The following is a 27,768-nucleotide window of genomic DNA, read 5'->3' on the forward strand; positions in this document are numbered from 1 at the left end:
ACCTGAGTCGAAACAAGGCGCCCAGGGTAGACAACATTCCATTAGAACTACTGACGGCCTTGGGAGAGCCAGTCATGACAAAACTCTACCAGCTGGTAAGCGAGATGTATGAGACAGGCGAAATACCCTCAGACTTCAAGAAGAATATAATAATTCCAATCCCAAAGAAAGCAGGTGCTGACAGATGTGAAAATTACCGAACTATCAGTTTAATAAGTCACAGCTGCAAAATACTAACGCGAATTCTTTACAGACGAATGGAAAAACTGGTAGATGGAGACCTCGGGGAGGATCAGTTTGGATTCTGTAGAAATGTTGGAACACGTGAGGCAATACTGACCTTACGACTTATCTTAGAAGAAAGATTAAGAAAAGGCAAACCTACGTTTCTAGCATTTGTCGACTTAGAGAAAGCTTTTGACAATGTTGACTGGAATACTCTCTTTCAAATTCTAAAAGTGGCAGGGGTAAAATACAGGGAGCGAAAGGCTATTTACAATATGTACAGAAACCAGATGGCAGTTATTAGAGTTGATGGGCATGAAAGGGAAGCAGTGGTTGGGAAAGGAGTGAGACCGGGTTGTAGCCTCTCCCCGATGTTATTCAATATGTATATTGAGCAAGCAGTAAAGGAAACAAAAGAAAAATTTGGAGTAGGTATTAAAATTCATGGAGAAAAAGTAAAAACTTTGAGGTTCGCAGATGACATTGTAATTCTGTCAGAGGCGGCAAAGGACTTGGAAGAGCTGTTGAACGGAATGGACAGTGTCTTGAAAGGAGGATATAAGGTGAACATCAACAAAAGCAAAATGAGGATAATGGAATGTAGTCAAATTAAATCGGGTGATGCTGAGGGAATTAGATTAGGAAATGAGACACTTAAAGTAGTAAAGGAGTTTTGCTATTTAGGAAGTAAAATAACTGATGATGGTCGAAGTAGAGAGGATATAAAATGTAGACTGGCAATGGCCAGGAAAGCGTTTCTGAAGAAGAGAAATTTGTTAACATCGAATATAGATTTACGTATCAGGAAGTCGTTTCTGTGTTTGGAGTGTAGCCATGTATGGAAGTGAAACATGGATGATAACTAGTTTGGACAAGAAGAGAATAGAAGCTTTCAAAATGTGGTGCTACAGAAGAATGCTGAAGATAAGGTGGATAGATCACGTAACTAATGAGGATGTATTGGAATAGGATTGGGGAGAAGAGAAGTTTGTGGCACAACTTGACAAGAAGAAGGGATCGGTTAGTAGGACATGTTTTGAGGCATCAAGGGATCACCAATTTAGTGTTGGAGGGCAGTGTAGAGGGTAAAAATCGTAGAGGGAGACCAAGAGATGACTACACTAAGCAGATTCAGAAGGATGTGGGTTGCAGTGGGTACTGCGAGATGAAGCAGCTTGCACAGGATAGAGTAGCATGGAGAGCTGCATCAAACCAGTCTCAGAACTGAAGACAATAACAACAACAACAACAACAACAATAATAATAATCACAACATCTTTTCAGAGAAGGGAAGTCTACAAAAACAGCATCAACAGATACAATTGAGCACATTCTTAATTTACTTGACAGGCAACAAAAGACTTGTGGGATTTTTATGGACGTATCTAAGGCATTTGATTGTGTGAACCACTCAAAATTAATGATGAAATTATATCAGCATGGAATTAGAGGAAAATGCTATGACATACTTAAATCATACATTACAAATAACAAAACAATACACAGAAATCAGACATACTAGTGGGGGAAATGTAACAAACTACAGATCAGAATTACAAACAGTTAAACACGGTGTGCCGCAAGGGTCTGTGCTTGGGCCAATACTATTTATACTCTACGTAAATGACTTCCCTAGCTATATAAATCAGAAACGTATAATGTATGCTGATGAAACAACAATCATTTGCACAGCTGACACAAAGGAGGAGCCTGAGAAGGAAGCACTCCTGAATATCAAAAATGCAAATAAATATTTTCACACAAAACAACCTGTTTATGAATCAGTCTAAAACAATGAATGTAGTATTTCAGACCAAGCATAGTGAAAATTATAATATAAATGTTAATATAAATGGAAAGACTATTAAAAATGTACCCAGCACAAATTTTCTAGGAACTATAATAGACAAACATTTGGAATGGGGGGGGGGGGGGGTGCACACAGATGCACTGTGTAAAAAGATAAACAAACAGATCTTCATCATGCATAAAACAGCTAAGACTGTGGATGATAAAGTCCTCAGATCAATGTATTATGGACTTGTCTTCCCACATTTGTCTTATTCAGTTCATATATGGGGAAGTGCACTAGCTGGCTACCTAAAAAGAATATTCACGATTCAGAAAAGAGCAGTGAGATGCATTGCAAAAATACCACCAAGACAGACCTGTAGGCAAGCTTTTGTACACTACAATATTATGACAGTATATTCCCTGTACATTTACCAAAGCATAATGGCGGTAAGGTCAAACGATAAACACCTCCTAAATAAAGATGTACACAAACACGGTACAAGAGGAAATGAAAATTACTACATGATAAACAGAAATCTAAAACTGTCTATGACTGCCCCAGAAGGAGCAGGCAAAAGGTTTTTTAATAAACTCACCAAAATCATTAAAAAAGAAACAGACCTAAAATGTTTTAAAAATAATTTGAAACTATATCTCACAGAGAAATGTATATACAGTTTGAGTGAATACTAAGATGGTGTTTAAATATGTTATATCATTACTGAAATGTACCTCTAAAAATTATCATTTATGTATGTTGTATGGATTTGTGTGTACATATAATGTGAAACATGTAATACCTTTGTATGCTTATGGACTATTTCTGTTTAATTATTTGTTTCATTTATATATCATGAAATCAAGTTTGATGTTAATAGCCTATTGTATGACACACCCAATACTATCAGCTGGATTTTCAGCTGGAGTCCATGGGCAAAGAATAAATAAATAAATAAATAAATAAACATTAAATACACTCCTGGAAATTCAAATAAGAACACCATAAATTCATTGTCCCAGGAAGTGGAAACTTTATTGACACATTCCTGGGGTCAGATACATCACATGATCACACTGACAGAGCCACAGGCACATAGACACAGGCAACAGAGCATGCACAATGTCGGCACTAGTACAGTGTATATCCACCTTTCGCAGCAATGCAGGCTGCTATTCTCCCATGGAGACGATCGTAGAGATGCTGGATGTAGTCCTGTGGAACGGCTTGCCATGCCATTTCCACCTGGCACCTCAGTTGGACCAGCGTTCGTGCTGGACGTGCAGATCGCGTGAGATGACACTTCATCCAGTCCCAAACATGCTCAATGGGGGACAGATCCGGAGATCTTGCTGGCCAGGGTAGTTGACTTACACCTTCTAGAGCACATTGGGTGGCACGGGATACATGCATTGTCCTGTTGGAACAGAAAGTTCCCTTGCCGGTCTAGGAATGGTAGAACGATAGGTTTGATGACGGTTTGGATGTACCGTGCATTATTCAGTGTCCCCTCGATGATCACCAGAGGTGTACGGCCAGTGTAGGAGATCGGTCCCCGCACCATGAATCCGGGTGTTGGCCCTGTGTGCCTCGGTCGTATGTAGTCCTGATTGTGGCGCTCACCTGCACAGCGCCAAACACGCATACGACCATCATTGGCACCAAGGCAGAAGCGACTCTCATCGCTGAAGACGACATGTCTCCATTCGTCCCTCCATTCACGCCTGTCGCGACACCACTGGAGGCGGGCTGCACGATGTTGGGGCGTGAGCCGAAGACGGCCTAACGGTGTGCGGGACCGTAGCCCAGCTTCATGGAGATGGTTGCGAATGGTCCTCGCCGATACCCCAGGAGCAACAGTGTCCCTAATTTGCTGGGAAGTGGTGGTGCGGTCCCCTACGGCACTGCGTAGGATCCTACGGTCTTGACGTGCATCCGTGCATCGCTGCGGTCCGGTCCCAGGTCGATGGGCACGTACACCTTCCGCCGACCACTGGCGACAACATCGATGTACTGTGGAGACCTCACGCCCCACGTGTTAAGCAATTCGGCGGTACGTCCACCCGGCCTCCCGCATGCCCACTATACGCCCTCGCTCAAAGTCCGTCAACTGCACATACGGTTCACGTCCACGCTGTCGCGGCATGCTACCAGTGTTAAAGACTGCGATGGAGCTCCGTATGCCACGGCAAACTGGCTGACACTGACGGCGGCGGTGCACAAATGCTGCGCAGGTAGCGCCATTCGACGGCCAACACCGCGGTTCCTGGTGTGTCCGCTGTGCCGTGCATGTGATCATTGCTTGTATAGCCCTCTCGCAGTGTCCGGAGCAAGTATGGTGGGTCTGACACACCGGTGTCAATGTGTTCTTTTTTCCATTTCCAGGAGTGTATATACACCATGGAAAACCATTAAACATCACTCAGTTGTGTTTAAATTCTATAGAAGCTGTCTTGTTAGCACATAAGCACTATGCAATATGTTATATGTGTTGTGGTATATAACCGAAAACGCATTTCATATGTGAAGCCATTTATGAAATACTTCATCTACATTACAATCTAAGAGTGGAAACATCATTCTACAAGTGTATAACCATGTCACCTCATGTGTAAATCAGAAGACTTCTACGTACAGACTACAGTTGAAATCAGCTTTTCTAATTTCTAATGAAGATACAGTCAAAGATAACATATATGACTATTGATAATGTACATCTTTGTATATTGCATGCTTAAATGGAAGTTAATCTTGTGTACAAAAACAGATTTTATGAAACATATATTACATCAAAATACATTAATGAAACATATTTTACAATGGCAAAGTGCTATATACAGAAATATACATTTTAAAACAATATTTATACATATTCAAGGTACAAATCCAGTATGTATTTAAATAAGAATGAGTATAAAATAGTTAAAAGCATGACATAGCATGAGGATAATTTAATTTACAAATTCTTAGTTTTGTCAAGAATAAGATAGGGATCAGAGAGGAATAGATTATCCGTATGATATGCTGGACCAAAACTTTGTTTTACAGATAATTATGGTTTACTTTATGTCCATAATGGTAGCAATCTGAATAATGCATACACTACTTATTTTAATTATATTGTGAATAATGCTGTACTTACATGGTTTATATTTTATTAATAACTTAATCATGGCTATATTTTATATTAGTTTTTATTAACTTTAATTTAGCTAGAGCACATATCAACTAGCATGCTGTACTAAACTGGGTATACAAGTTGCTTTTGTACTTGGTGCCTCTTACTTCAGTAATCGTTTGCATAGCATTTGATTTCTAACATGTACGTCTCTATTACTTGGTGTATTGTCATGTTTTATAGTCTGAAGTGCTGTAACAATATTTACAGGCATATGGATCACCTTGGACTGTACGTCAGTGATTAGAAAGTTGTATATTATAGTCATTATTACTGTACACCTTGCACTGCTGCATTTAGTGAAAGTAAGTATGACATGTTCATGTGTCATTCATGTTTAACTTTTCATCCCTCACACACTTCATAAATAATGAGATGTACATTACCTGAGTTTCAGTTATATGCTGCTTTAACGATTATGCTGCACCGAGAAGTAACAGAAATATGTATAAGTGTAAAGCAGGCATTGTATACATTTATTATATTTCATTGTGCTGGTGTACTTCTTCCCCAAGGCTATATGTATTGCATTTTAGACAAATAATATCATAGTCCCTACCCCTCTCTGATGGTATCTTATCCTTAACAAAAATGAGACTTTGCATATTATTTTACCACTAATGCTATGTTGTTCTTATAACCATTTTGTACTGATTCTCACTAAAAGTACATATTTGGATTTGTACCTTCAATATGTACAAATATTATTTTATAATGTATATTTCTATGTATACCACTTTCACATAACAACACATGTTTCATTAATCTATTTTGATGTAACATATGTTTCATAAAATCTGTTTTTGTACATAAGATCAACTTCCATTCATTGGCATACCCGCAAAGCACATAATATACAAAGACCTGTTATCTTTGAATGTATCTTTGGTAAAAATTAGAACAGCTGATTTCAACTGTAGTCTGTACATGGAAGTCTTATGGTTTACGTATGAGATGACATGGTTATATGCCTGTAGGAAGATGTTTTTTCTTAGACTGTACTGTAGATGAAATATTTCACAAATTGCTTCACATACAGAATTTGTTTTCAAGTGGAGAGTGGCAGCTCAGATTTGGAAAAAAAAATCCTGAGAATTCCAGGTGTGAGGAGGAAGATGGTGTCAAGAAGCTCCTCATAAATTAATGGAGAGTGGTGGGTGGATGTCGGAGGGCATGCAGCATACCACAGTAATGACTTGCTTTTCTTCTCAGCTGAGCTACATATCAGCCATAAGCAGTAGTTTAGCTGACGTTTTGAAACACCAGTAATGTACATGGAATAATGTTTATGTAATTAACACACTCTGAAGTATTAAGTATTTTAAATTTTGTTATTTATAAAACTCAATAAAACCCTGTTTCAATTTTATGAAATTACCTGAGATTACCACAATTTTTCCACTTGAAATGAAATTCCCTGAGAATTACAGGTTTTTCAGAAGAAATGCCACAATGAAATGTATGTTACAACACATATAACGTGTTCCATAATGCTTATGCATAAGTAAGTAAGACTGCTTCTATAGAATTTCAACATACTTGTAGTGATGTTTATGATTTTCCATGGTGTATATGTTTAATGTAATACATGACCATGTTATGAATTCTTTTGTAGATGCTTGAAAAAATAGTGTCAAAATTAGCTGATCACATAACGAATAAAGAATAACTGTACAGCCTATTATGGACAATGTTTTCTTTCACAAAATTCTTGGGAGACTACACTTGAACAAAATATTCAATGAAATAAACAACTAGGTAATAGATAAAGTGTGCCACAAACAGCAAACTGTTAAAACTACTATTTTAGGACTGGTTTTAGTGATGTGTATCAATTTAATCTTCAGTGAGCTTTCAGGCAAGCTCACAGTTATATACAGTACTAAGTGAAGTTGTACAAGCACTTCTACAGCTGACTGTTCTGAAACTAATTTCTGTGTATAAGGATACCTCACTATACATTGCTCTCAAGTTAGCTGTAAATGCGCTTCAATTTATATAGTTTGTTAGTCATAAGGAGCTCTGTTTACAACAAAATAAATTGCAGCATATCAAATATACTCACACTGGGGGGCAATGTCTCTGATGTATTAAGTAGCAGAGGTAAATGCCCTGTTGTGTTAGGAGCAGGTGCATCACTCTTCCATGTAGTTTCCAGATCACGGGCAGGTATGCCAAAAAGTGCATATCCAAAGCCATTCAGAAGAATACGATACTGGAGAAAATTTTAGAATGAGAAACACAGCAGAGAAAAATGTGGCAGGATAACAAATAAAATGTCAATCAATATTTACACAATGGAAAATCTTGGACTGAATAACAACAAAATGTCTTTGATCACAATATTAAGTCTGTGGTATTGACAGCTATGATGCCATGGCATAAATACAAGTTCTAAAGTTGGCACTATGACAACACTGACAACAGTGCACTCTAGCCAGAGCGGGAGAGCTCTACGAGCTCTGCTCCATATTCTTCCCATTTGACCAAGAGCGGAAGGCCAGGACACTTCGCTTCAGCTTTTCACTTCAGGGAGAAGTTATGTATTGCTCTTGTAACTAAAGTGAAGGTGATTTTAATTCACACTGCAGTACCAAGAGAGTTTCACCTTTTCCTGCTCCTTCCCACATGCCGCCTTCCAGGAAGGATACAAAATTTGGTGATGAGGAATCCCCTTTCCCTTCCTATCATTTCCTTTTTATGCCCGGTACTGCTTTCTTTTCATGCTAGCCTCCGTATAAGACTTTCAATTGTGTAAACCATGGCTTCGTCGCAGGAACAGGCTTCGCTATCCGATCTTGTATGTTTTCAGGTCACACTACAAACTGCAGCTACTTTGGCGCCTCCGATGCCACCGCCTGTACTGACGCCGTCACCGATGGCGCTGCTTTTTTGTGCCTTCAATCCTGACGTTAAATGCTGGCCAGAATACATCGCCCAGCTTGAGGCACACTTTGCAGGATACAACATACCAGGTACAGAGCGGCTTGCCTTTTTCATTGCCAACACGGGTGTTGTGTTATAACGTGTGCTTGTGAACTTGTTTCCCACCACCTTCCCAGAAACTAAAACTTACGACAAAGTGATTGATGCTTTGAACTCCCATTTCCGTGATAGTGTCAATGTGGTAGCCGCACACTATAAATTCTTTCATCTCCAGTGTGGCCCTACTCAGTCCAATAAAGCTCGGTTAGCGGACATTCAGGAACTAACATCTGATTGTGACTTTAATTGCTCATTTGGTTGCTCATAGACGGATATAATGACTAGAGATGCTATTGCACAGAATGTGGCAAATCATCGCATCCGCAAACAAATCCTCAGATTTAAAAATCCGTCTTTGCAGGAAGTAGTGGACTTGCTAGACATACAAGATACATTGTACATGGCTACTTCCACATTCAACGTGACTCAGGGTATGTGTACTATTAGCACATCACAACACGTGCCCTTCTGTCCAGCCCCAGCACCGCCAGCCAAGCCCCGTCGCTTGTGCACAAGTAAACATGTTTCACACCAGGCACTCACTAAGAAACTGAAGTCATGTCTGAACTGCTTTCGTGCCCACCCATGGGACAGTTGCCCATCCCATCAAGCACAATGTTATTTTTGTATTAAGAAAGGACACATGCAAGCTGTGTGTAGTAAGAGAAACACTAATTCACAATTTGTCTCCCATTCGTGTGACTCATGTGGGCATCACTGCAACAGAAACCGTCATAATCATGATTCACATCAGAATATGGACATTAATGCCATTTATTCAAACCCTTCTGCTTCATGTGCTTCGACTGCTCATTGTGTGAATCAAGTTTGCCAAACACTTCCTATCGCTTTCAGTGCAATTCACGGAAACTTTTTGTGACTTTGCACATTTGTGGCTGTTCTGTTCGCATGCAGCTGGACAGTGGTGCATCAGTTTTGTTACTGAGCAAATCAACATATGACTTGCTTGGTTCACCCCCACTTCGTCATTCGCATTCCACGCTGACTGCATTTACTGGACAAGAAATCTAAGTGCTCGGCATGTGTAGTTTGCCAGCTACGTATGGAGCAATGACCCGTACAGTGCCTTTCCATATGCTCCGCTCTCGTGATGCTACAAACATTTTTGACATGGATGCATTTGAACTTTCTGGCCTCATAATTCAGGACACTCTACTTTGCATCAATGCTAGTGACCATGCAGATAGTGTTGCCGCACTATGCGATGATTTTGATGAACTGTTTACTGATGGCCTTGGTTGTGCCACGGACTTTGCAGAGCATGTTGTAGTTAAAGAAAATGCCATGCCTATTTTCCGGCATGCATGCCTGGTACCACATGCACTGCGCAACACTGTAGCTGTTGAACTTGTGCATTTGCAAGACAGTGGTGTCATTGAACCTGTTTCTGTTTTGCCATGGGCTTCACCTATAGTGTGTGTGAAGAAACCAAACGGTCTACTCCGTATTTATGCTGACTTTAAGTCTACAGTAAATCCTCAGACAGTGGTAGCTAGTGGTAGCTACGTTTCCCTTACCACATCCAGAAGACATTTTTGATAAGCTTGGTGTCGGAAAATTCTTTTCCGTGATTGACTTGGGGATGCATACTTCCAGATTCCACTAGACGAACAGTCACAGTGCTATTTTGTGATCAACACCCACCTTGGATTGTTCAAGTTTCGCCACCTTCTGTTCGGGTGTGCTTCGGCTCCTGCTATTTTTCAGTCTTACTTGCAGCAGCTGTGTGCCACTGTCGCTGACTGTTCTGACTATCTGGATGACATGGTTGTATCAGGTCGCACCCCTGACGAACATTTGCAGAATTTGCGTGCCTTATTTACTACTCTTTTGCAGGCAGGACTCAAGTGTATCAGAGACAAGTGCAAATTTTTTCAAACTGAGATTCAATATTTAGGACATATGATTAACACTGTCACATCTCAGTGTGATTAGAGACTTGCCAGCACCCAGGAACTTGAAAGAACTTCAATCTGTGTTGTGCAAAATCACATATTATATTCGATTTATACCAAATGCAGCACAGATTGAAGCACCTTTGCATTGCCTTCGGCGTAAGAACTTTCCTTTTGTTGGGTCTTCGGAATGTGATGCAGCTTTCCACGAGCTCAAATCTGCTTTGTTGAGTGATCACTGTGCAATTCCTTTCGATCCCTCCAAACCAGTTGTTTTGGCTGTCGATGCATCTTCTCACAGTATCAGAGCGGTTCTCTTGCACCGCATCAATTCTGTCGATTGCCTGATCACTTTTGCGTCGAAGTTGCTCAATTCTGCCCAGAAAAACTATTCTCAAATTGAGAAAGAAGATTTAGCTATTGTCTATGGAGTGACTAAGTTTCATTATTTTTTGTACGGTTGCAAGTTCTATTTGGTCACTGACCATAAGCCTTTGACATCATTGTTCTACCCATCAAAGCCAGTTCCAGCCTGTGCTGCACAAAAGTTGCAATGATGGTCTTTGTTTTGGTCTAACTACAATTATGAAATCTTGTTTTGGCCTAGGGCACAGCACGGCAATGCTGATGCTTTGTCTCATCTACCTATTGGTCTGGACAACGTGTTTGATTCTTCTGAATTGTCATGCATGTTTATTGATTCACAAGATAAGGAATTAGCTGATGGTTTTCCAATGGATTTTCATCACATTGCTTCCACGACAGCTGCTGAGGCTTCTTTGAAGATTCTTTTGCACTATATTCATACTCCATGGCCTCCATCTGCTACGCACATTCGAGATCCTCTTGCAAGGCGTTACTTTGCGCAGTGTCACATCTTGTCTGTACACCACGGTATTATCTTGTTATGAACTGACAATGATCAGTCTTGTGTGGTTGTACCCGGTTCGTTGCAGTCAGAAATCCTCAGATTACTCCACACTGGTCATTGGGGTAAAGTGTGCATGAAGCAATTAGCATGTCGTCACTGCACTTGGGTCGGCATTGATAAACAAATTGAGAATTTGCTTGCTAACTGTCGCTATTGCGTGGAGCATCAATCTGCTCCCCGCCAGCACTTCTTTGCATGGCTGACTCCTACTGCACCTTGGCAGTACGTTCATATTGATTTTGCGGGTCCTCTCTGGGACACCCGCTTGTCGATAGTTATTGATGCGTACAGTAACTTTTCTTTTGTTGTACCTACCTGTGTCTTCTACTACATCTGCCAGTACTATTCAGGCTTTGACGTCTATTTTTTGCATCAAGGGCCTTCCTGAAGTTATTGTCTCAGACAACAGCTCACAATTTGTGTCCTCAGAGTTTGAAACATTCTGTGCTGCTAATGACAGGTGAAGCTGAATGCTTTGGATGTACGTTTAAGTTGCATATGAGCAAGTTGCATGCCATGTACTCTCGCAAGCATGCACTCTGGACTTTCCTTGTTTCCTATGGCTCTCAGCCGCGTGGCACCCATTCCCCAGCGGAATTGCTACACGGCCACACCCATCAGTCGCTCCTGCAGCTATTGCACCTGCTGCCACATTCTTCCGCTGCTTTGCCTCGTTCTGGCTTGGTGCCGTATGCTTTGGTGTTCTATCATGTTTTCTCTGGCAGGCAGTGCTGGGAGCAGGGCTGCATTCTTCGCTAGCTTGGATGCAGCTTATTTGTCATTTCTGGTCCCTCCGACACTATCAAGCGACACTGGAGCCAGATTTGTTTGTGCCATCCTCGGTTTTCTGTCACTGGTTGTTTTCCGGCAGAATTGGAGGCTTCACGGCTCCTGCTGCCTCAGCCCATGACTCCACCAATGGCGCCTCTGCAACTCGCACCTCCATGGGTGTGCTTGCTGTCGTTGCCGCTGCGGCCGGTCTGGTCACCTGCACCAGACAGGCGCCTCTCGCCGCCGCCACGGCCCCCTTCAGACGCCACCGCATTCCTCCACGGTGCCGGAACCTATGGACGCTGAGGCTGCTGTCACACCATTGCCGCCGCTGCCACAACCGTCGTTGTCATAGCTCGTGGAGGTCATTACTCCACCTCCTCATCCGAGCATACCCAGTGGCGGTGCGCAGACTATACAGGTTTTCCACGGGAGGTTTTCCTCACCCCCCTCACGAGCAATTCATGGTCATGGCTGGACAGCGCACCCCAGCAGTTCTGCTGTCTGCCCCCTCAGCTACGCCGCCCCTGGGTCCCTCCAACCACCGTCAGAAACCAAACTCAATGATGGTGCATCGTTTCAGGAGGTAGGGATGTGGTATTGATAGCTACAATTCCACGGCACATATACAAGTTCTAAAGTTGGCACTATGACAGACACCAACGACAGTGCACTCTAGCCAGAGTGGGAGGGCTCTACGAGTTCCGCTCCATATTCTTCGCATTTGATTAAGAGCAGACAGCTGGGACACTTTGCTTCAGCTTTGCACCTCAGGGAAAAGTTATGTACTACTCTTATTGCTAAAGTAAAGGTGATTTTAATTCACACTGCAGTACCGAGAGATTTTCACCTTTTCCTGCTCCTACCCATGCACTGCCTTCCAGGCGGGATACAAAAAAGTCCTTTGACGATGACCTGTTTCAGTCAGTAATGACCATCTTAAGATCTGTTCTACACCATGTCCTAGTGTGATATAGCTATAATACCATCATCAAAACATAGAAATACACTCAGCAAAGCATCATCATGTAGAACTAAAATATGGTTAAAATAGGCCACATTGTTGACACAGTCATTCTGCAACTGGTGTTACTGTCAAAATAACTGTGTGGACAATGTGGCCTATTTTACATTATATTTTAGTTCTACATGACAATGATTTTCTGAGTGTATTTCAATGTTTTGATGACAGTATTACAGCTTTATCACATTAGGGCATGGTGTAGAACAGATCTTAAGATGGTTATTACTGACTGAAACCAGTCATCATTGAAGGACTTAATACTGTGATCAAAGACTGGATTTAAAAACATTTGACAGTACCTGGATCACTGTTTATATTTGCAACTATGATGCAGCTTGTAAGACAGCAAAATGGAAAAGATTTATTGGTACCAGCCACACAGAGGAGCCATGGAGTCGAAGACAGGCACAATGGAAGAAGGCTGCTAAAATATTAATGCTTTCAGACAAAGTCCTTCCTCTCCAGTAGAAAACACATTCACACAAGCACAACTCACATACACATGGCCACAGTCTCAGGCTGCTGGAGCCCTCTGCAAATGCGTCTAACAGAGCTGGGATGGGTGATGGGGGTAAGGATGAGACATGACATGGAGAATGGAAGGTATAGCAGGGTTGAGCTGGGGGAAGATGCTAGGGAGATCTTAGTGCTGCCTGTTTGAGCATGTAGGGATTTGGAGGGGACAGGATATGACTGTTGGGTACAATGTCAGGAGGCTGTACTGGGGGAAGGTGGGGGAGAGGTTTCATGAGGAATCATGAGGGAGAAAGGGAGATGAGAGAAACAGGAAATGGAAAATGATTTATAGATGGGTTGGAAAGATAGAGGGCATGTGTAATGTTGGAGTTGGAGCAGAGTAAGCTGTATGAATGGGAGACAGGGACTGCCAAAGGTTTAGGCCAGGAGGGTTACGGGAATGAAATTCTGACCTGTGCAATTTAGAAAAGCTGGTTTTTGTAGGAAAGATCCAGATAACACAGGCATTGAAGCAGTTATTACAGTGACACACATCATATTGGGCAGAATATTTGGCAATTGGATGGTCCAGTTGTCTCCTGGAAACAGTTGAAGGTGACCATTTATGTAGACAAGCAGCCCGTTAGTTGTCATGCCCACTTAGAAAGTGGCACAATGGTTGCAACTTAGGTGGTAGATCACATGACTACTTTCGAAGGGTAGGGGGAGGAGATTCCTGTGATAGGACTGGACGATGTATGAAACATGTCCTGCGTCTAGGTCTACTGCAGAGATATTAGCCACGATGCAAGGGGTTAGGAGCAGGAGGGGAGTAGAGGCAAACAAAGATATTGCATAGGTTTGGTGGGTGGTGGAATACAACTATGGATTAGGCGAGGATGATAGTGCAGAAGATATTCATTTCAAAGCTCAATAGCATGTAGACAAAACCCTGGTGGTGAATGTGACTCAGCTGCTCCAGTCCTGAACGGCACTGAGAAATGAGAGCAGTGCTCTCTTGTGGTCAGACAGTGGGTATGTGGGAAGTGGCAGGTGAATGGAAAGACAAGGCATGAGAGATCTGTTTCTGGAAAAGGGTGGGAGGACAATTTTGGTATGTGAAGGCCTTCATGAGATCCTTGCTATACAGGGTGAGTCACTAACTATTGCCACCAAGAATAACTCCGAAAGTATGATAACAGCTGAAAAGTTTGTGGGACAAATATTACATGGGACAATGGGGGCCATAATATGATGATGGTTTTTTGTTGCTAGGTGAGGTTGCTTCAGAGATATGAAGATCAACTTTGTTTGTGTGGTTTTTTTTTTTTAATGGGATGCTATAGTTTGGTACTTATTTCCTGATAGCAGCTATCGAGACAAATCCAATAATGTGTAACAATAAGGTCTTTGAAGGTCAATGAAGGTCACAAAGGTGGCATGAACATCCATTTACAGAAGGTTTTCGAAGTGATGACCATTGGTATCAATGCAGTGCTGAAATCTTCTTATCAAGGATGGAGTTGTATTCCTTATCACATTGGCACTTATCAAAGCACATGCTCTGGCAATTCTCTCTCACATACCTTCAGGTGTAGTTGGAGTGTCTTTATACACAATGTCTTTTACGAATTCCAACATGAAAAAATCCAAAGGTGTCATGTCTAGTGAAAGAGCTGGCTGATTTGGGAATTATCTCTGCAACTCATTTCTAGCCATTAGAAAAAAATGTGCCAGACAGCCAGAATGTTGATACCACATTCTGTTCCTTGTTCCTAAAGGCAGTTCTTCCAATAACAGACTTAATGTTTCTTGCACAAATGTGGTGTACTTCCTACCATTAAGATTTCCTTTGATGAAATAGGGACCTATAATTCTGTTCTCCAGAATCCTACACCATACATTCACAAACCATGGTTTTTGGTGTGCAACTTGCTGCAGCCAACATGGATTTTCAGTTGCCCAATAATGCACATTACACAAATTAACATTTCCATGGTCCATGAATGTAGCGTCATCAGTAAATAAAATCAAATTAATAAATGTGTCATCCCTCTGAATCTGAAGTTGAGGCCATCGGCAGAATTCAATGTGATGCATACAATCTGTACCAGTTAATTCTTGGTGGAGACTGATATGATAAGAATGATATTATGGTGATGGAGAACATGAACAACACTACTCTGGCTCATGCCAGATTCCCTTGTGACTTGACTAGAACTAACACAAGGATTTCGATCTGCAGTGGCAAGAGTACCAATTTCCATTTCCTCGTTAGTAACTTTCCTTTGCTGGATACGTTTCCAATGTGTTAAAGATCTAGCTGTTCTCAATTTATCATACACATATTTAAATGTATGATGTGTAGGGTGAGTACATTGAGGATATCTTTCAGCATACAAGTCTCTAGCTCTCACTGAATTTTGTTGGCATTCTCCATAAATGAGAAGCATATCGACTTGTTCTTCAAAGGAATACATCATTCACATTCGCTTGATTCAATGATACTAGTCTTACCACTCTTATTAGTGTTGTATTGTGTAACTGCCGAATGGTGTTTACAAGTCAATGGCACGTTAGATGGATATGCCATATTCAGCGAATATTTACTATTCATACAATAATTGTCAGAGCAAGTGCTTTGATAAGTGCCAAAGTGATAAGGAATACCAATCAATCCATGATAAGAAGATTGCAGCACTGGACGGATACTAATGGTCACCACTTTGAACTCCTTCTGTAAATGGATGTTCATGCCACCTTTGTGACCTTTGTTGACCTTCAAAGACCTTACTGTTACACATCTTTGGATTCGTCTCAATAGCCACTATCAGAAAATAAGTACCAAACTATAGCATCCCATTTAAAAAAACAAAGTTGACCTTCATATCTCTGAAGCAACCTGACCTAGCAACAAAAAACTAATGTCATATTATAGCCCCCATTGGCCCATGCAACATTTGTCCCTCAAAATTTTTAGCTACTATCATACTTTCAGAGTTATTCTAGGTGGCAATAGTGAGTGAATCACCCTGTATTTCGATAGGGATTGTTCATCCCTACAGATGTGACACCCACATGTGGCTAGCCTATATGAAAGAGACATCTTGATATGGAAAGGGTTGCATCTGTCGAAGTGGGGTTATTGTTGATGGTTGGTAGGTTTCATGTGGATAAAGGTAGTGATGTAGCCATCCTTGAGGTGGAGGTTCACATTGAGGAAGGTGGCTTGTTGGTTATGGAGGACCAAGTGAAGTGAACGAAGGAGAAAGTGTTGAGCTTCTGGAAACATCTGGATAGAGTGTCCTCACATATGTCCAGGTCATGAAGATGTCTTCAGTGAATCTGAACCAGGTAAGGGATCTAAGATTCTGGGTGATTAGGAAGGATTCCTCTAGATGCCCATGAATAGATTAGCAAAGGGCAGTGCCATATGGGTATCCATTGCTGCATCTTGGATTCATTTGTAGGTGATGCCTACAATGGAGAAGTAATTGTGGATGAGGATACATTTGTTTATGGTGACCAGGAAGAAGGCAGTAGGTTTTGAGTCTGTCAGACTTTGGGAAGGGTAATGCTCAATAGTGACACAACCAATAGCAATGGGGATGTTAATGTACAGGGAGGTGGCATTGATAGCGATGAGCATGACAACAGGTTGTAAAGGAACAGCCTGATTTTTAGAGTTGGTAACAAAAAAGTGTTTTCACTGTAGGGATTGGGTGAAGGAGAGATCTTTAACAAGCCCAGCTATGACTGAATTTAGGAGTCGGTTGAAAGGGAAGGCCTTTGAAAAGGACTGGTAAATCTGTTGGATTTAGGCCTTAGCAGAACAGGATCACAATCATGTTGCAAATCAAAACCTAAACAGACCCACAAACAGTCATGAATCTGTCCTCCAAAAGACTCAGTCCCACAGGAGTATCAGTCCTTTCCAGTGGCCTTGCCTCTTGACCCACTCCCAAATTAAATCCAGCTGCCTAGTTGAAAACCTTGTCTCATTCTCCTGATCCCTACAGTAGAAATGTGTTTTCCACCAAATGTACCAATCAGGCTCAATCCAAAACCATCAGTAGCAGTACCTCACCAGATATCTCAAGGATCTCATGGAGGCATTCACAGACTAAAATTACCCTCCCCACCTTGTCCAGAAACAGGCCTCTCTCATGTCTTGTCTCTGTTGTCACCTACCGCTTCCCAAATACCACTGCCATGCCATGAGAGAGCATGCCCCTCATGACTCAGTACCACCCAGGACAGGAGTGAATGAATCACATTCCCTGACTGAGTTTTGACTACCTTTCATCATATCCTGCAATGAATGTCCTCCCCGCTATCCTCCACTTTGGTATTGTGTCACTCACCACACATATGTAATATCATTGTTTATTCTTACTCCATTCCTGCTCCTAACCCCTTGCCTCATGGCTCCTATTCCTGCAATAGAGCTAGATCAGGGATAGTCAATTTTTTGTTATGTATCACACAGTTTTGTATCTTTGCTAGTACTAGAATTTTCTAGCTGCTCATCAGGAAAGCTGCAGTGCTCACTATTGGGTGATATGTACCAGGCCGACTACCACTGATCTAGAAACAAGACCTGTTTCACACATCCTCCCACAACCACCCTCTCCAGTCCTGTCACTGGCATCCCCTATTCCATCAAAGGTAGGGCCAACTGTGAAAGCAGCCTTGTGGTCTACCAGCTAAGCTGCAACTATTGTGCTGCTTTCTGTATGGGCATTATAGCTAACGAGCTGTCTGTCTGCATGAATGGTGACCATCAAGCTGTGTCCAAAAGACAAATAGACCACCCATTTGCTTAACATGCTGCCCAACATGATGTGCTTCACTGTAACGTCTGATTCACAGCCTGTGCCATCCATCTATATTCTTCCTGCAAACATCAGTTTTCCTAAATTGTGCGTAAATATCTGGTATCTCTGCCTCCCATACCTATCCCCTTCTCACTCCAACTCCAATTCAACACACATCTTTTATCCCACCAATGCACCTAAAAGCCCTTTTCCATTCTGTACTCCTCTCCTCTCCCCTTCCCCCTCCCTTCCCCTCATAACTTCCCATACCCCAGCAGAGCCTCTCAATGCTGCATCCAACAGCGATATTCATCCCCAGCAAATTTCTACATGCTCTGACAAACTACACTAATATTTTCCTCCACCCTTACCCTACTATCCCTCCCCATTCTCTCTTAATGCCTCCTCCTTACCCATACCACCCATCCCAGTAGCCTTCTGCTCTGTAATTGCAATGCCAAGTGTTTGTGTTTGTGTGTGTGTGTGTGTGTGTGTGTGTGTGTGTGTGTGTGTGTGTGTGTGTGTGTGTGTGTGTTCTACTGCAGTTGCAGGACTTTGTCTAAATGTTTTAATATTTTAGCAGTCTTTTTCATTGTGCTTGTCTGCAACTCAGTGCTTCCTCTATGTGGTGAGCAACAATATATTCTTTCCATATTGGTGTTATTGAAATATTTAGATAGCTCTAACTACTACCTGCATCTGCAAGATAAGGTAAGAGTTGAATGAAATGATCAATAGGGTGCTTACATTAATAACTGTGACTGAAATGGCATGATTAATCAAAAGAAACTAGTCAAACTTAAATTTAGCATTAAATGTTTATGGAGACACACATAAAGAATAACACTCATTCTACCTCTAAGCAGTAACAACAGTAACATCCACACGCTAAGTAAACAATATGTACTACAAACATAGCTGTAAAATTAAGTAGAATCTCGTAACAGTATCACTCCTCCAAAGGGTTTTACATGAGTACAACAACATTAAGAAATTAAATAAAAAATATGATATGGAATAGGATATGAAAGTGAGAAGGTGGAAGACAAGGAGAGAGTAGCAAAGCACTGGGAGGTAGGAAATGTGGAGGAAGGTTGTGCTCAAAAGACTGATGAGTTGGTGCTGGGAGTAATGTCACCGATACTGAAGCAGCTGTCAAAATTTTTGTTGCTACACACAGATGTTCAGCAATCAGGTTGAAGTTGTTGTTTGTCACAGTTTGGCACTGGACATTCAGGCTGGCAGATTGTGTTTCATACCCTCATACAATGCTGCAAAGTAGTTGTAGGGCAGGAATGGGCAAGGGTATTGCATAGGTTGGGTGGGTGACACAAGAACGGGGAAGATGAGGATGGGAGTTTTGGTTGGATATTCCTCACCTTAGGTCACAATGAAAGGTAATCAAAGCTCTTACAAGGGGTGCAGAAATGGAATTATGGGTTGGATACCCACCAGCTCAGGCCACAATGAGAGGTAACTGAAACCATGGGTAATGGAGTATTAGTCAACATTTTTCTGACAATGGTGACAAATTTTTTTTGCCTTATGGGAGGAACTGGCATGAGAGACCTGGATCTGGACAAGCTGGGTAGGATATTGTTAGCCAGTAATAACTCTGGCAATGTGTTCTTGGACAACTCCTGCTTTCTGCTGCAGAAGCAGTATCAAAGGGCACTAAGTTTCTCAGAAAAAGACTTCAGTTTGGAATGATAGTTTTCAAAATTGAATTACTGTTGGTATTTCATGCATTTGATGTGAACAAAGGCTTTTATGGGACCACCAAGAACCAACATCCAGAAAGGTAGCTTTGTGAGATGACAGAGATCAGTTGGAGCAGATTTGGGTGTAGACACTGAAGTTCTGGAGTATAGGACCAAGGTTATTGTTGACATGGGTCCAGACAATTAAGATGTCACCAATGAATCTATAGAAGTCACCAATGAATCTATAGCAGACAAAATGATTGTTGTGTTGACTTGATAAGCCTTTGAATAAGTTAAAATTTAAAGATTTGTTTGTCAATTTGTCCCTGAAGAAATAATTACAGATGTGGAGGGTTTTCTGTCAGTAGTATGCTTCAAAGGTAGTGTTTCACATTAGCAAGACTATGTGCATGGGTGGTACAGCCATTGCCATCATCCTCTCTCTCTCTCTCTCTCTCTCTCTCTCTCTCTCAAATTTTGATGTAATTGTCATTTTCATGTCCAACAGAAATACAGCAAAACATAGTCACAATATTTGTCATGATGTATAAAGGATTTTGTACAATAAAATATAGCCTTCTAGGAAAAAAGATCTCATTTATTACTGATAATATTAGAATTACGAAGGAAAGAGTGTATATTCCATTGTGCACATGGGCATGCAAAAAAAAAAAAAAATTAGAAATGCCATTGTGGATGTATCAGACAAGTTGGACTTAGAAGATCCATTGTGGTGAAGAGTTCTCTGCTTCCCCAGTCCTCTGGAGAGAAGGACTCTGCAGTAGTGAGGAAATGGATGGTTCATATGAGCAGCAGTAAGTGAAGTCAACAATCCAGTGATGGTAATACACTTTTCAGTCATTCAGATGTACCTTATCACACTTTCATAATTGAAGTGTTTTTCATAACTGTGGTACATGATTTTATTTACATATGTTTGACAGTGGTATGATCTGATCTTATTGTAGAGGAGTCAGGTAGAACATTTCCAGAGCATTACAGAAAGGGTGATTATTTTTTCCAAATAAAAAGGCTAACAGTTAATGTATATTTTGTATTAGGCATTAATCATTTGGTGGCTTTAATTTCCTTTTTCTCCCTCTTTGTAAGATTTATCTTTATCTTTTTAGTTCAATATATTTTTCACCAAGATTATGAAAATGCTCCAACATGGGCTTCAAATAGATGATGAAAATGCTACTACATCTGAATTATTAATACTGTGTGAAGATGCAGTATTAATGGATGGATGGATATGACAAACTTGTAGTGATTTTTCTTTATTCTTTATTGTTGTTGCAATGGTGGGAATAAGAATCAGAAAAGGATACAGTTTGTGAAGATATAAACATTAATGAAATACATTCAAATAATTTATTATTATTATTATTATTACAGTGAGGCCATATATAATCATGTTAAGTCTTGTTATATTGATCAGTGAATTTTGCTTTCTTTGACAGCCACACTTCCTTCATTCATTGTGAGTGGAGATGCTTACATTCCTCCATGCATGGTTGCTTGGCTTGATGCAGCCCATTTGTCACTATCTTTTTGCAGAAAACAGCCTTGTCACAGTCATATTTGGGTCTGATTTTGTAGGAGTTGTGGGTCTTGTTTAGTATTTCTAAACTAGGGCATTGTGGTTTTGGGGTCTGAATCAAAAAAGTGGAAGATCTCCTTGGTAAAACTGTTCGCATTCATTTGTTGAAGATGACAGTAAAACCGTGCAAATGATTTGTGAATTGTCTCTGTAATTTTCTCTGTTTTGGCAAAGACTTCCTGCTGGATTTGTCTTGGTGGGTGCCATTATTGCAGTTGGATTCCATGATTGTTATAATGATTCTGCACTCTTTTTTCTCCAGTTCTTCAAGAAGGTTTTTATTTGCACTTAGGGGTAGGCTTTCAGCTGCATACACAATTACTGGCTTCAGAACTGTTTCACAGTGATGTATCTAAGTGTTTTGTGAAAAGCATTTTCCGTTGTGGGTCACACTCAACATCTGGTAGGCTTGTTGAAATTAACTTATTTACTCATTACGGGTTTCCATGTCTACTCCGTTTTTCATAATAATCTCATCCAGGTACTTAAATTTTTCTGCACTGGGGAGTGGGGTTATTTGATGTCGTTAATTCTTTATGTTTTTCTGATGATATCTGCAGGCCAGTATGTTTGGCAGTTTCCTTTAACAGTTAGATCTGAATGCTAGCATTTTCTACGTCATTTGACAGAATTGGCATATCACTGGCAAAAGCTAGTCAGCCTACCATGATTCTTTTGCATTTAGTTCCCATTCTTCCTGGACTGCAGTCAGTTTCCATCAGTCTTCTTCACCAGTCCTGATGGCTTTTTTCTTTTTCAAGAACACAGTTGAAAAGCATCAGAAACAGTCCACTGACTTGTCTGACTCCTGTTTTGAAAACAAAGAACTCTGAGAGGAAACCTAGGAAGTTCATCTGGGAGTTAGTAACTGTCAGGTGGTTCTACTTAATGCTAGTAAGGTCAGCCTAAATTCCTTACAGATGTTGAACAGGGCTTCAGAGCCTATTGAATAATAGACTTCCTTGAAGACCAAAAAGGCTGATATGTACTGTTTAGATCTATAAAGTACAGTATCTGATGTTGCTTTTGATGCTATGGATTTGTTCTCCTGTTGACAACCTTTCCTGGAGCCACCTTGGTGTTCCCATTTTTGGTACTTGACCTGGCTTTCTAAGCACTCCTGGATGACAAACAAGAGAATTCTGTTGGTTGCCAGTAGGAGGGATATTTCTCTGTAGTTGATGTTTTTCATGGTGCATATCTTCTGCAGTGGATGGATTAGAGCTGTTTTCCAGTCTTTGCATAGGGTTTCCTCAATCCAATTTTTTTTTTTTAATTTGCTGTTGGAACATTTCAGCTGATTTCTCAGGACCTTGTATATGCAGTTCTACAATTATTGATTCTTCTGCAGGTGCTTCGTTGCTTTCGAGAAGGGGAGTGTGGCACTTAATTTCATCTTATTCACATGGTCTGGACTCTGGGAACCAGAAAATGGGTTTGCCGGCCTCAGTTGTGCTGCTGAGTTTATTTCAATCATGATGATGATGATGATGATCATCATCATCATCATTATCATCACCATCACCACCACCACCACCACCACCACCACCACGTTCATCATTACCATAAGTATTATTACCACTACCACCACTGCAGTATTCATTATTATTGTCATTATCAACTACGACACACACAGAGCAGATCGGATAATGTTTAGCCACTTACCTTGGGCAGTTTACAAAATTTTAACACACGGAGAGCATTTGTTCGAATGTTTTCCATGCTGTCCACGCCCAGTCTCATAACAAAATCATCTCCCACACCAATTGAAAATGTAAATTCTTCTGTCACTTTTGCTGCTTCCCTACTCAAAACACCAGCTGCAGAAACAAATAACTGATTAAAAAACAACTTTTGGTAACAGCAATGCTACATCATTTTGTAAAAATAAAAATTTAAAATCCAAACATGAAAAACAACAAACAATAAAATGAACCAAAATGCCATGTGTGGCTGGAGATTTCAAAGTAATTCACAAGATATGTTAAATATACTGTCCAAGACAATGAATCCAGCCAGTTTTGAAACATGTATTAGAGCAGTAAATGCAATAAGAATTTTATTCCTTAGCTATACATAAACCATTTGAAAAAAACTAACAAATAACAACTCACTGTCTCCATAATAAAATTAAAAATCTTACCAGAGTTTAGCTGAGCAATAGTCACTTTAGCTTGTGTTTCATGACTATTGTGTGACTTTTCTATAAATTATGTATTGAGATAACATCAAGCAAATGGGAATTCAGTTTTGGTGAATGAAATGTGCTGCATAATGTAACAAAATAGCCAATAGTATCACAGACTCTGTTCCAGTAATAAAAGATAAATTTATCAATACCAGAGAAGGTAAGTTGCTACTTACCATATAGTGGAGATGCTAAGAAGCAATAGGCACAACAAAAAATTCACACAATTAAAGCTTTCAGCCATTAAGGCCTTTGTCTGCAGTAGACATGCATACACACACACACACATTCACATAAACGCAACTTGCACACACATCAGCAGTCTCAGAGAGCTGAGACCACACTGCAAACAGCAGCATCAGTGCATGATGGGAGTGGCAACTGGGTGGGGGTAAGGAGGAGGCTGGGGTGGGGAGGGGGAGGGATAGTATGGTGGGAGTGGCGGACAGTCAAGTGTTGCAGTTTAGACGGAGGGCAGGAGAGAAGGTTTGGGGGGGGGGGGGGGGGGGGGGAAGTAGTGGAGAGGTCAGTTGCCACTCCCATCATGCACTGGTGCTGCTGTTTGCAGTGTGGTCTCAGCACTCTGAGACTGCAGACGTGTGTGCAAGTGGCCTTTGTGTGAATGTGTGTGTGTGTGTGTGTGTGTGTGTGTGTGTGTGTGTGTGTGTGTGTGTGTGTGTGTGTGTGTGCATGTGTGTCTACTGCTGACAAAGGTCTTAATGCCCGAAAGCTTTAATTGTGTGAATCTTTTTGTTGTGTCTATCGTGACTCAGCATCTCCGCTATATGGTGAGTAGCAACTTTCCTTCTCTAGTATTGTTACATTCTGTCCTGGATTTTCCAAAGGCAAGGAAAGCAATTTTGAAGAAGAAAAATTTGTTAACGTCGAGTATAAATTTAAATGGCAGGAAGTCGTTTCTGAAAGTATTTGTTTGGAGTGTAGCCATGTATGGAAGTGAAACATGGACGATAAATAGTTTAGACAAGAAGAGAATAGAAGGTTTTGAAATGTGGTGCTACAGAAGAATGTGGAAGATTAGATGGGTAGATCACATAACTAATGAGGAGGTACTGACTAGAATTGGGGAGAAGAGGAGCTTGTGGCACAACTTGACTAGAAGAAGGGATCGGTTGGTAGGACATATTCTGAGACATTGAGGGATCACCAATTTAGTATTGGAGGGCAGCGTGGAGGGTAAAAATCGTAGAGGGAGACCAAGAGATGAATACACTAAGCCAGATTCAGAAGGATGTAGGTTGCACTAGGTACTGGGAGATGAAGAAGCTTGTACAGGATAGGGTAGCATGGAGAGCTGCATCAAACCAGTCTCAGGACTGAAGACCACAACAACAACAACAACAACAACAACAATACTTAATGATCCTTGATAGTTCTCTAAAGGGAAAAATATAAAGGAAAGAAATCTCTCGCTTCACAAGACACAGATAACTATTTTTCTTCAATAACTGTCAGTATATAAGCACATGTGCAAATAATGCCCTTGTACACAGACAGCAGCGGATTGGTCTAATTAGAAACTTAGCAGTTTTTTTTTTAAGAGCGACTGTTAAGTTATGGTACTTAAAATGTCTATTTGCAACCAATGTTTGAGATATAGACTACACTTAAGCAGGATATATTTATGACTCTTAATGGGACTTAAAATGACATTTTATAATATCTTATCCTATATTCTAATGTACAGTAAGCTCGCAATTTTCAAAGTGAAGATTATCTGAGTATAGCTGGGCAAATTTTGAAGAAAGACAATACCCAAGGTCAATGTATACTGTTCTGATTAGAGTGATTATTTTCATTTTGAATATGCTATTATGCATGTGACTCCTGTCTTACCACTGGAAGACTGTACAACTACCTATGCTGAAAGCGATTTTGAAGATTATAGTTGTGAGAAATGTGACACTGCTACACTGCTGACCAATCTCGTGAAACAAATTAATAGTTGTAAAGATGTAGATGATGGTAACATCCACAAATAGTTAAATAGTATTGCCTATGAACTGGGATTTGCGTGGCCACGTAATATGTTTGCTGGAAGAAGAGAGATGATGAGGCAATTGAGGAACCCATTATTATGCACAAAGAGGGAATGAAATAAACTACTCTGTTATATTTGACTATACTTAGGTTTTAACTTTCCAGAAAATGAAAACTGTCATCATAAAATAAGTGAATGAAAACTACAAAAAGAGAAAATTGGACAATTATTTACTGACAACAAACTGAAAGCAACTGATATTAAATGTAATTGTAAACAAGTGGTCATTTTCTGATGAATAACATTTAAGTAATATAGTGGGCTTCCAAATGTGGCATGTAGCATGTTCTGTGAGCACAGTAAATAGCAGTCTCAGGAAAAAATATATGTATTCGGTTTACCCATTTTTTTGTTATCTGTGCAATCTCAGATCCTCTTTACCCCACATCTTGTGAGCTCCTTGTATTTTTTAACTTATTTTACAATCCTTAAGGCTATTCATCACAGTGGAAGTGAGGAAACACAAGGTGGATGATCAAATTAATGTTAGTGAATAGGAACAATCATTTTAAGGTACAGTAAAGATGTCATCAATCTGATGGTTGGTTTGAACACCAATGCGCTCTGCTAGCAAATTATTTACTTTTTCTATTAGGATGAATAAAGAACCTATGATAATAATTCAACATAATGTAAATAAGATTTCAGTTCAACAATGAGGTGTGTAACATATAATTACCTGGAGGGGAAATGGCATAAACCTTGAGGTTAGGATATTTTGAACGCAACATCAGACCTAGGAGAACAGCTACTCCAGCACCCAGACTATGTCCTGAAATAACAACCAGTTACTTTAGAGAATGAAAAGTTTATGATAAGTAGGTAAACAAGAAAAGAACCAGACATAGTGCTTTTGAGACAATCTGTCAAAGTTATTCACTTCCTGTTTTTCTTATCTTTCTTTTTCCTATGCTATTTAATTCTCATCACACCCATAATTTGTGCATCATGCAATTTTTTGCACTTATTTGAATAATATTGATAGATGTGATGTAGAGACAAACAGATGATTACAATTTCAGAAAAACTGGATGATTTATTCAAGAGAAGTGGCTTCAGAAATAGAGCAGATCAATAATGTGTTGGTCCACCTCTGGTCTTATGCAAACTGTTGTTTAGGTTGGTGTTGTGTGATAGAGTTGTTGGATGTCCTCCTGAGGGATATTGCCCAAAATTCTGTCCAATAAGCATGTTAGATCATCAGAATCCCAAGCTGGTTGGAGGGCCCTGCCCACAATGCTCCAAACACTCTTAATTTAGGAGAGATCTAGCGACCTTGCTGGCTGATGTAGGGTTTGGCAAGAATGAAGAAAAGTAGTAGAAACTCTTGCAATATGCAGGAGTGCATTATCTTGCTGAAATGTAAGACCAGGATCTCTTGCCATGAATGGCAACAAAGCAGAGGACGCATAGAATATCATCTACGTACTACTGTTCTGTAAGGGATTGTGGTATGAAAAGAAGGGCATCTCGGACCATCATTCCTGATGTCAGGCCCTATTGTGGGCAACAGTCAGGTTGGTCTTGCTATAAAAGGGAACGGTGCTCTAGGCCATCACTCCTGATTGTTAGGCCATATACCAGGTGACAGCCAGATTGTAATCCCACCAGTGTCCAGGGAATCTCCAGAGACTGACTGGTTGTCAGGGCTCAGTTCCGAGTGGGACTCATTACAGATACAATTCCACTCCAGTCAATGAGATTCTGTTCCACGCAACGAGATGACCCAAACATCAGTGGGGCATCAACCTGACTGTCACCCAGCATACAGCCTGACAACCAGCAGTAATGCTCTGGGATGCCATTTTTTTCATACTAGTATCACTTTGGTTGCCATCCACAGCACCCTTACAGCACAACAGCATGTGGACTATATTCTAACCCTGTTTTGTTGCCCTTCATGGCAAGCCATCCTGGGCTTTATTTCACCAAGATAATTCCTGCTCACACACAGTGTGTTTTACTACTGCTTGTCACCATGCTTGCCAAGCTGTATCTTGGCCAGCAAGGTCCTAGATCTCTCCGAATTGAGAACATCTGGAACATTATGGATGAGGCCCTCCATTCAGTTCAGGATTTTGATGATCTAATGCACAAGACCAACAGAATTTGGCAAGACA

The 27,768-nt window shown here is 40.7% G+C and overlaps 1 protein-coding gene across 8 annotated transcripts in view; it reads right to left on the reverse strand.

Annotated features, from left to right (window-relative positions):
- LOC126342556 (diacylglycerol lipase-beta-like) overlaps positions 1-27,768 on the reverse strand; it is an 822,641-nt gene that overhangs the window by 31,927 nt on the left and 762,946 nt on the right. For 6 of the 8 annotated variants that reach the window (XM_050001868.1, XM_050001865.1, XM_050001866.1 and 3 more), the window contains 3 exons: positions 26,328-26,420; positions 23,067-23,221; positions 7,261-7,410 (listed from right to left, as the gene is read on the reverse strand). In XM_050001868.1, coding sequence (XP_049857825.1) covers positions 7,261-7,410; positions 23,067-23,221; positions 26,328-26,420 — 398 coding nt within the window. The remainder of the gene's footprint in view (positions 1-7,260; positions 7,411-23,066; positions 23,222-26,327; positions 26,421-27,768) is intronic. The other 2 variants (XM_050001871.1, XM_050001870.1) reach the window with 1 other exon arrangement.

The sequence above is a fragment of the Schistocerca gregaria genome, chromosome 1 (assembly GCF_023897955.1).
Source record: "Schistocerca gregaria isolate iqSchGreg1 chromosome 1, iqSchGreg1.2, whole genome shotgun sequence".
NCBI lineage: Eukaryota > Metazoa > Arthropoda > Insecta > Orthoptera > Acrididae > Schistocerca > Schistocerca gregaria.